Raw genomic sequence first — 10,341 nt, 5'->3', positions numbered from 1 at the left:
ACACGCGGAACTGTATCACTCTGTAACTTTATCTCATGCCCTGTTTAAATGGAACTGTTACCGTCCAGTATACTTAAATCCACCCAATGTATGTCAATGTCAATGTAAAGAAGTCAACTTCCACGCTGAGTAAAAATGTTCTACAACTTTTTTGCCAGTGTTGGTATCGTATAACCCTGCGTGTGACAGGAATTTTTAGACAGTGTGTATACCCCTATAGGTTTTTGTGCCAATCGACACCCAAAGCACACGAAGGGTTAAATATCAAGTGTAAACTGGTCTCGTTTCCCAGAGGATCACTTAAAATTCAGGATGAGGAATAGGCCGGAGCTTGAGCGGGAGGTGTTGTTAAATGTCGTGCGTTTATGAATCATTACAGAGCAGAGGAGTCAGGCTTGAATCCATCTTTGGAGACCCCTTGAGAAATAATCCAAATACCGATAATCATTCAAGAATTGTCTGATTTACATTTCAATTTGTATAAATAAAATCAGCCCAATAACTGAAAAACTAACAAAGACAGGATGTTTATGGTCTTCTTTTTCTAATTTTCAAAAAATATATATATAAGAAAGTGTATTGACAGGATCTGCGTTCAAACATCGATAACATACTATGTAGGCCCTACGTGTCAGAGATACAAGTATAACACGCAACACCTTTCTTCCCCTACATATTTCTCTATAGAATATATATTCTCCTCATTTTCTCCTTATGCTATACCTTCCATATGGGGTGGAATGTAGGGAGAAACACGCCCGCTAATTTTGATTATTACTCTGGGTCGCAACACCTTTCTTATTTTGGGCGATGTGAAATAGTGAAAGAAGGTGACAGGGATCATTTTTCTCAATTACAACATGCCCCGACAGAATGCCCGTCACAATGGCTGGGCGGCAGGGGCGAGGAGAATAAAGCGTTTTCGGAACATGAAAACGATACTTCTTCAACTTATTTGCAAATGTCACTCCCCTTCTCGTTTTTTATGAGTTTCACCAGTCCTCTCCTTAGCTTTTGTCGCTCGCAGACACCGCCGAGCACAGTCCGAAACGTATACATGGTTAACCTGTTTTATCTGCAAAGCTTTAGTGTACCTTTCGGGGGCGAGGTTTAAGCAGACGACAGCACAATGCGCGAATTTTTGAACTTGAACTTCCCGCGCGCGGTTAAGGCTGCGTTTTGAAGCAGGCGATCAGTTGGATCATATTATAATGGAAAATAAATGCCCCCGAGGAGTGATTAACTTGGAATTCATCGTTTGTGCAAGACTGGTAAAAATGTCACCATTTTCCCCCCATTCCAGATTTGTAACTCGTTGGAATGTGCCCTCGATTTGTGGTACAATTACAAATCACCCCGCGTGAAAACTGCAACAATTCTGCATGGGTTTTTTCGAACCCATTTCAGGTGCATCAAATATTCAAAGGCTCTGCATCTCAAAACGATTAATTCTTCCACGTCTTTCCCCAGAAACCAAACATCTTCGAACTGTTTCCCACTGATAATCGACCACAAGACAATAAATGAACATACATTTTGTAAAATATCTATGACGTCTGCGTTTGTGTGTGTGCGTGTGTGTGTGTGTGTGTGTGTGTGTGTGTGTGTGTGCGTGTGCGTCTGTGTGTGTGGCAACATTACATGACTGGATTGAGAAAGAGAGACAGAGAAAAGGAGAGGGAGAGAGAGAGAGAGAGAGAGAGAGATTGGCAGAGAGACTTCAATTAAACAGGGTTTGCAAAACATATCGAATTGTTTGGACAATATTACATTTTGAAATACAATGTATAGTAATTTGGACACACCAAAACCTTCAAGATACTTGAATAAACTCTTAGATTCATGAGGACATTTTGAAAGTTTCTCTATAGACAAATATAACAAGGACACTGACAAATTCCGCACAGAAAGATTTTCTACCTCTGTGAAAAATCTCAAATTTTTGTATGATATGTGCTGAAGTTGTTTTTTTTCTCTCCCAACCATTTTTTTTTTTTTTTTTTTTGTCAGCAGGGTTGCCAGGAAATCAAAATTGCGACTCAGATCTAGAGGGAAAATAATTCGCCGCAAGGAAAAGAGCTGGTAAAACAAAGATCCTAAAACTCTGGATGATTTCAAAGCAAAATAAAATACAAATGTAACATCAAAAGCACCTTGTTCTTGTGACCGAAATTTTTGCATCATAGGTTTCATAATGCGCTGCCATTTCCGACGAAAGTAGAACGCTCACTTTTTTTTTTCGTCTATAGCTTTGCCCCTCGTCTACTATGACATTTGATACGTCCTTTGTCCAATTGGCTCTGAACTCCCAGGCGAAATAGTCACCCCATTTGGGATTGCTTAATATCATGTATTCCTGAAACGTAATAGCCGGTAAACCATGTGCAGATGCGGTCCTACAAAGATGATTTGAAAGTAAGAAGTCCTACCATGATGATCTTAAAGTGAGAAGTCCTATACAAAGATGATTTTAAAGTACGAAGTCCACTCCGTGTTAGACATGACTTTAATAAATGGGGGTGAAGTTAAAAAGAGAAAATGATGAACGCTTTAGTTCATAGTCGGATACTGAAACGAATTATAAATATAACGGAATTTCTGAATTGCAAGCGGAATAGACAGAGTTTTGCAACTATTAAGTTTATGCAAATTAGATGAAGCGATGACGTCATCTGCGCACAATTCTTCTATTGGTTTGCACATTGACATAATTTATCCACTTCGTGTCTAGCTGATGTTTCACCAATTACAATCCTTTCCCCCTAAAGGATATATTATTGCTAAGGTATAACAACTTTGTATTACAACTGCATAGATAATTATCATGGTTTGCCCTATTCAATTCCATGAGGTTTTATCTACTCATTTTGTGTTCTATTCTATTTCCACTGTTTTTAACCCAAAACAGTGGAAAATAACCTTTCAATATGAATGTGCAGTTTACAATGCCTTACGCTAATTTTAAGTGTCACAAGTAAACTTAGATTATTACCGAAACACGTTTATTTTTAAATGTTACGTGAAGTGCTATACATGATTTGACCTAACTCCTGTTACGCTTGGGTTTTTGCTTTTAGTTTGTTGCGGTATGGGTTTTTATAGATACGGGCTTCCCACCTGAGTTTTGTATCTTCGCTATGTATGAATATAGCGCGCTTCTTCGTCTTCTTCTTCTTCTTCTTTTTAAGAAGGCCCTTGGGCTCTGAATTTTTAAGGATAAGATTGAACAAATAGAATAAAAACAAGAATGGTAGGTGTTTCCTTTTCGAAGCTTCTACGTGCCAGCAAAGGTTAGTAAGAAAGTTGAGTGACAATGACGTCATCACCTCATCACCTCATTTGCATATGCGTTTGGCCAATAAGATGACATCGCGTGAAGATATGAGATGCAATATTATTCCTATCTCAAGTTGGTTACAAGTTATTGATCTATAATCGGTCTGCTTGTTTGATTTCATACGCGCGCATAATCACCGCCACCTTGATAGCGGAGTATTTGAACATTCTTCCCTGGTATGGACCTATATCGCCAAATATACTTTCCCGACTTATATTTCCTGTCTTTAAACTGACATGTCAGACAGACAGACAGACAGACAGACAGACAGGGAAACTGATTCGGAATAACGACATGATCATTGTAAATGGCGAAGCTTAATTAAAAAATGACATGTCGCATAATCTTTATTGATGGTGTATGAGCAAAACATTACGAAGTTCACGTCAGGGAAAACTGTGAACATTCCCTTAAATGTACATCTTAAAATCATTAAAGATCTGCACGTGACGAAATACATTATATTAAGTTATTCCTTGTCCTTTCTCATCATTGTCCTCATCATCGCCGCTATTGTTGTATTATTTCTATATCATTAACACGTTTTACCGTGATAAGAATTAACATTACCATCATTAACATTTCTATCATTACAGTTGTTGCTATTACTCCTTAAGTTTAATTGATATCATTATCCAAATTTGAAATCTTCACGATGCTTTTAATCAGACTATCATTATTAGCGCTATTTCTCTCACTGATATTACTAGCATAATACACTGACCAAAGAAGTCCCCCCCCCCTTTCTCAACTATTTGCCTGAATGTTGCCTTGCACACGGTGAAATGATGAAGCTAACAATTGCATTGTGTGAGCCTTGAAAGGAAGCTAGTTTGACCAGGTTTGACTTCTTCCTGACAACAACACAGGTCCCGGCAAGAGTTTAATCGACCTTTTTCTTTGTATTGTTTGTTTGCTTGTTTGTGTGATCGTTTCCTACACAGGAACACTAACAAGCAATCATCTCTTTACTATATGATTTCATCCTAACTGAAAGATCTATCCTTCATCCCAAATAAAGGTTTATCATATCTGGCTAGAAACGACAACAACGAGCAGACTACAAGCATGAAAACGGATCAGATCACCTTAACATTTTAGTCATAATTTCGCTTTGGTAAGTTTTCAGGGAAGTGATCAAAAGATCAACAATTCACCGTATTAACACGGAAAGTCAGTGGAACGAGAGGAGAATAATGATATTTCTCAGAACCAGATACTTTATTGCCATTGAGATAAACGGTAAATGGCAAAGAGTGAAAGAACCAAGCATCAATCGTGAGTCATAAAACTCTCATTAATTTTCCGCCTTAAGTCTTTCTTCTTCACTACTTCTTTGTTTAATTCTCTTTCTTATTTTGAAGTAGAGATACATATTATGGGCAGGGAAATGGCGACAGTATACCGAGTAGCTAAGTTCATGGAATCAATGGTGAATGGACTTTGATGGAACAAACATTTGTTGTGGTTGTTGCTGTTGCTATTTTTGTTTTTGTCCTGGGGTATCCCCTCACCCCCACCCTTGTGCACTGTTCTCAGAAAGGCGAACCAGTGATCTATGCACTATGGTTTGATGTCAGAACAGTTCACGGACACCACAACTTAGGAAATTCCATTCATATCATAATTACATTACCGGCCGTTTTCAACTTGGCCACCCCTACTAAGAAAAAAAAAAAAAAAAAAAACCGAACAGACTTCATTGATTGTGAATACACGTATGAACAAAATTTTCTTTAAACATCAATTCAGCATTTTGATCCATGAACTCGACAGTTTTACGAGCAATATGTTTAATAATGTTACAATTCCAACGTTGACATTAACAAAAATGTAAACGGCAACTCGGAAAAAAAAAGCACCTTGTTGCACAAGGGAGATGAAACATACACCTGCTTACACGCAGCGAATCACAATCTCAAGATCTCAAGACTTCCAAATTCAATAATAAAATTAATGCATAATCATCTACAATGAAAAGGTAATTGGCTTGAGTGATATATAGGTAGGTAGTAAAAGTGTCCTTTTAGCCAGAATTCGAACGAATGGAAGATAAAGTTTGTGAATGTTAACCCTTTTTCAGCTTTGAGTGCCGGTTGACACAAGTAAGCCTCAGGTCATTGTGCACACTGTTCAAAGTCCCTGGTACAGAACGGGTTAAAGCAATCTCATGATCAGTATGTCATCGAAGATGGCGCCCCATCCGAAAATGGTCGTCTAGCTCATAATCAACGTGACGTCAGTCTTTTTTTTTCACACTGTCACGACTTGAACCAAGAACCTGCTTGATGCTAAATTACTTTGCAAAAAGCTCTATACCTCCAGTCATTCAAACTCAAAGTGGTCATATCAAGTGCGCACATTAAGTCCATTTTAACATTTCGTTTCAAAATTCGAAATCTCGTGATGCGCTTTCCGTTCTTGCCTTTTATCTGTTTTAATGATTTCTTTGTCGTCTTTTGATTTCTTTATTAACCTTTTTTGTTTCTCTTTGTCGACGTATAACAAGTAATGAAGCCAAATGAAACCTGACAGATGTCATGAAGATGGCAAAATAAAGAATTCGTTCTGTTTCCTCGGAATGCTGTGGACATTTTGATGAATAAGTTATGTAGCACTGGCTTCCCGTTCTCCAGTCGTGTCAGTTAATACGACTTTTCCTCCATGCTGATGAAATAAACGTGGATTCACCTCTTCAAGGAATAAAGAAAAGAAAAATGGAACATACTTACGAAGAAACGAGTCCCTATAATGTCTCTGAGGAGGATGATTCCATTGCAATCTGACTTTTTTTTTGCCTGTTTGACGGCCAGGAATACCCATGTGTCTAATCTGATTAGTGCTGACCGAAATAAGCAGGGCAATGACAAGCGTCGAGGGCGTATCAAGTAGGCAGACGGACGGACAGACAGACAGACAGACAGACAGAGAAACCAATAAACTAAAAAGAAAAACACACACACATACATTCACTTCAGATAATGCCATATCACATTGTGCTTTCCCTCCGCTTTCATAACGATTATGCGGATCTTTGAACGACATGGGAGAACAGCAACATCACTCAAACTGAAGTTAACTTCACAGACTGCATCCCATATTAACATGAGTGATGGGTAATATCTATGCATGCCGTTTTATATACTAGGTAAGTCTAATATTTTTGCCAGCGGACCTTTCATCTTCAGCGGTTTTTTTTTTCAACCAATCCCCCCTCTTCCACCCCTCCCGTGCAAATGGTATGCATCCGAACATTAACATAGAAGAAGGAACGAGCAAAAAAAAAAAAACCAAAACAAAAAAAAAAAACAACCAAAAACCAAACAAACAAACAAACAAAAACAAAAAACGGGGGGCGGGGGAGGAGGTTATGGCAGGTATTGACAGGACCAATTGACAATATCATTATCATTAATCGTTTTCCATCAAGATGAAACATTTTGAACACCATATTTGGCATAGTCACTTAAAAACCATTCTAAATATTTTGGAGATGATGCATGTGTTAATGTTCCCTCATTGTCATTCTTCAGTTATCTTCTGCCTACTTTTCGTTATGACTCAAAATCTTCAAACCGCTCACTGCGACCTTGAACGGAGGTGTCACTACCTGTTTTCCGACGAATCATCAGTTTCAGATGCAGCAAATATTTTTTTCCTGTCAAAAAATTCCAGTAATATTCATCAGATCAAGGCTATTTCAAAGAAACCGAAAGTATGAATGAATGATAAAAAAGATGTCGTTTTATGGCAGCTTAGAGTCCTGTCGCTCTTGTGTTTACGTTGATCTTCAACCATGATATCGTCCTCTTCTTCCTCTCCTTCCCCCTCCCCCCCCCCCCGACTTCTCAGCAAGTTCATTTCCTCGGATTGAGTCTAGAAGACAGAGTCATTCGCCTGTCTCTTCATGCCCTCTTTACATTCTTTTTAAAGAAAATAAACGTTTTAGCAATAAGAAAACCGATGTACAAAACATCTGTTTTTCTAGGTTAAGAAAGTTCTAGTATACACCTATACCACTTTGTTTCATTCGTGGCGATGTGAACAGACCCATTGAAGTCAAGTGGTCACGTGAACGAACCGACTCGTGCGCTGACATCATTCCTTTGCTGCACACTCCAAAACGTACACGCACACACATATACACACACAATCTCACACTTATTAGATGCATACACAAGCACACAGAAACACACACGCCAAACAAAATTGTGCTATTCTGAAAGCATATTCTCACATTTTCTCTGAAAGAACCAAGGACATATGCCTTGAAGGATACGATAGGATAAGATGGTAACATACTTGATGTATATTGGGCATAATCATAAACTGGACAAAGGGAGCATTCTTAGAATCGCGTCATTAGTGTAAATTCACTTTCAAGGCAAAAAATGACACATCACTGTCATGTGACCGAGATAATCGCTTAAAAGCGTCATGTATCGCAACTTGCCGATATTCATATTATGTTTATTGTCTCCTCAGTCCTTCTTCAACTTACATTAATGTCGCTTAGATTTTCAGTGATCTGTTGCTTTTCCTTTTTCTTTTTCCTCCACTGCGGTCACGCTCTGGAAAAACTCTCACTAAGCTCACGCTCTCAGGCCTCTTTGGTCTCTCTCTTTTTTTTTTTTAAAGATCAGTAGTGTCCATGCTTTATATTTTTCAAAAGTAAGCAATGATATGATTTCTACCGGCGTGTATATGTATATATCAGTGCATTGAGGTGATTTTTTTAAACTTCTATCCAGTTAGTTAACTAGGAGAAGCGTCGTACTGTGTTGTAAAGGCTCAAATGAAATATCTCTAGTTTATCAATCCATACCAATTCCATGCTCCCCCTATTTCTTCCAAAATATACATAAACACCTTCACCAGTGTTTGTTTGTTTGTTTGTCGGTTTTTTTTTTTTTGATGAGTTTATTTCATTGTTTACTCGGTAAGAATAAAATCAACTGGGGGGGGGGAAATTAGCATAGAATTGCTGGTAAGTCACGACGGAGGTGGCGCGGTCTTTGCAGTCATCAAGGTTGTGGGTTCAAACTTTTGAGACATACAGCGAGAAAAGTGGAAGATATATATAAATTTATGAAAAGATAGATAGATAGATATATAGATACAGGCAGATAGATACGTACTAAAAATAGATAGATAGATAGATAGATAGATAGATAGATAGATAGATAGAACGATAAGTAAATGAATGGATACACAGAGAGACAGACATATAGATAGATAGACAGATAGATAAGATAGTTAGACAGAGAGATAGACTAATACATATCAACACACAGACATACATACATACATACATACATACATACATACATACATACATATATACAAACATACACACACATGCATAGGTTCATAGCGAGATGACAGATGAACACAGAAGGGATGAACATTATTATATAACAATGATACTTAATAAAAACCGGTCTATTTCGCTCTTTATACTCATCTCACTCCCTCGCTATCTCTCTCTCTCTCTCTCTCTCTTTGCTGGTTGGTATACGTACCACCATAATCCTATGATGTGGGATGGAAGAACGAGGAAGATTAGCACCCCGATCGCCAGGCGTCTCCACTCCATGAGGATCTCGATGAAAAATAACACCAACAACGATCCAAAATATCACCCAGTGATCATAGAATTCATATATTCAGTGCTGTAGTCGTCCCAGGTGTAGAAACGACCGTTTGCCATATAATTCCGTTATCGCAGAAAGGTTGTCAGGCAACCCCAACAAGATTCTGATTTCCTAGTTTTTTATTACTCCGCGAAGCAATTAACGTCCTTTGCCGGCATTGTCCACTTGATGGTCAAACACAAAAAGGGCAACTTCTAAAACTTGTCCTGATGATATTGCACAGAGGTTTCCGCGTGGGAACACGATGTTTTCCTCCGCCCAGTAACATGAGAAGTGAGGAGGGGATCAAACTGCCCTCTCGCCATCCGTAGGTCTTGGTAGCGCCACGAACAAGTTCTACCTGGATACCCAGCGTGGAATGGTCGCACTGCGAACAAGCACATAAATATATATGAAAAAAACCCAAGGATTTTGGAGCTGACGCCGTTTCCTTCTTTGAACTGCAATGCACTATTTCGATGGACCGACCGCTTGCGATTGTTCGCCTTTTTTTGAGAACACCGAAGAATTTCCTCACGTTCACCGGAAGTGATCGGAACGAAGCGCTGCGGAGGTTTTAGCCGCTAATGACATCTGTCCATGAATTTACCAACGCGAAGCCGGGCGAGGGCGGAGGATGCGAGTGTGCGGTGGCGTGGTGGAGGATGATTTCGGCAGCAAGTCCCGCTCGAAGCGAGCTATTCGCCGATGCTGCAAAAACGCCACTCGGAAACACGAACCCTGTGACATCAAAAGGGCACATGTCATCGGTTACGTCACGGATTACGTCATAATGTCGAAAATTCAGCTTCACTCTTTGTGAATGGAGACGAAATTTGTATATAGTTATATTAGAAGCAGTCTAGATGGCAGCTTGTCGAAAATTGTTCGACTGCTTCAACTTCAGTTTAAAAAGGTAACCCTTTTCTGTTCTTGCCACATTATCAGAGGAGAGCAAGAGAGGTTCTGACCCAGAAATTATTAACACATTTTTCCTGCTGTATCGCTGGCAAGGAGCAAAATGATGCCTGAACTATCAGTCTCCAATGGTCCACGGCTACTACTGAGGCATCTGAAAGGTGATATTCTGGCAAGAGACAAACATGTTTACCTCGTTTCATTCAAGCTTTTCCGAAGGTGCATTCAGGGGCGATGTAACGTCACTGTCGTCTGACACAAGAATGTCATCGGATTCTTTGGCACAATCACAAAGTTGGAACACATTGTCGTCACAGTCAAATTCCAGGAAAATCGACTGCATCGCCAAAAAAAAAGGAAAAAAGGCAGACACAAAAACAAAAAGTAAATCTTATAATTTGAATTCAATGGAACACGAGCAGAAGATCTTGCATGGCAGTACTGTGAATAAAT

General features: G+C 39.1%; 1 protein-coding gene across 1 annotated transcript in view; it reads right to left on the bottom strand.

Annotated features, from left to right (window-relative positions):
- Positions 1–8,972, bottom strand: part of LOC140245567 (protein Wnt-6-like) — a 27,917-nt gene extending 18,945 nt beyond the window's left edge. The window contains exon 1 of the mRNA XM_072325131.1: positions 8,860–8,972. Within this exon, the coding sequence (XP_072181232.1) occupies positions 8,860–8,933 (74 nt within the window). The 5' untranslated portion in view covers positions 8,934–8,972. The remainder of the gene's footprint in view (positions 1–8,859) is intronic.
- Between the last annotated feature and the right edge of the window lie 1,369 nt (positions 8,973–10,341).

This window comes from Diadema setosum, chromosome 22 (assembly GCF_964275005.1).
Source record: "Diadema setosum chromosome 22, eeDiaSeto1, whole genome shotgun sequence".
In the NCBI taxonomy this organism is placed as follows: Eukaryota; Metazoa; Echinodermata; class Echinoidea; order Diadematoida; family Diadematidae; genus Diadema; species Diadema setosum.
Note: the sequence above shows the minus strand (reverse complement) of the source record. Positions and strands in the feature narration are given on the sequence as shown.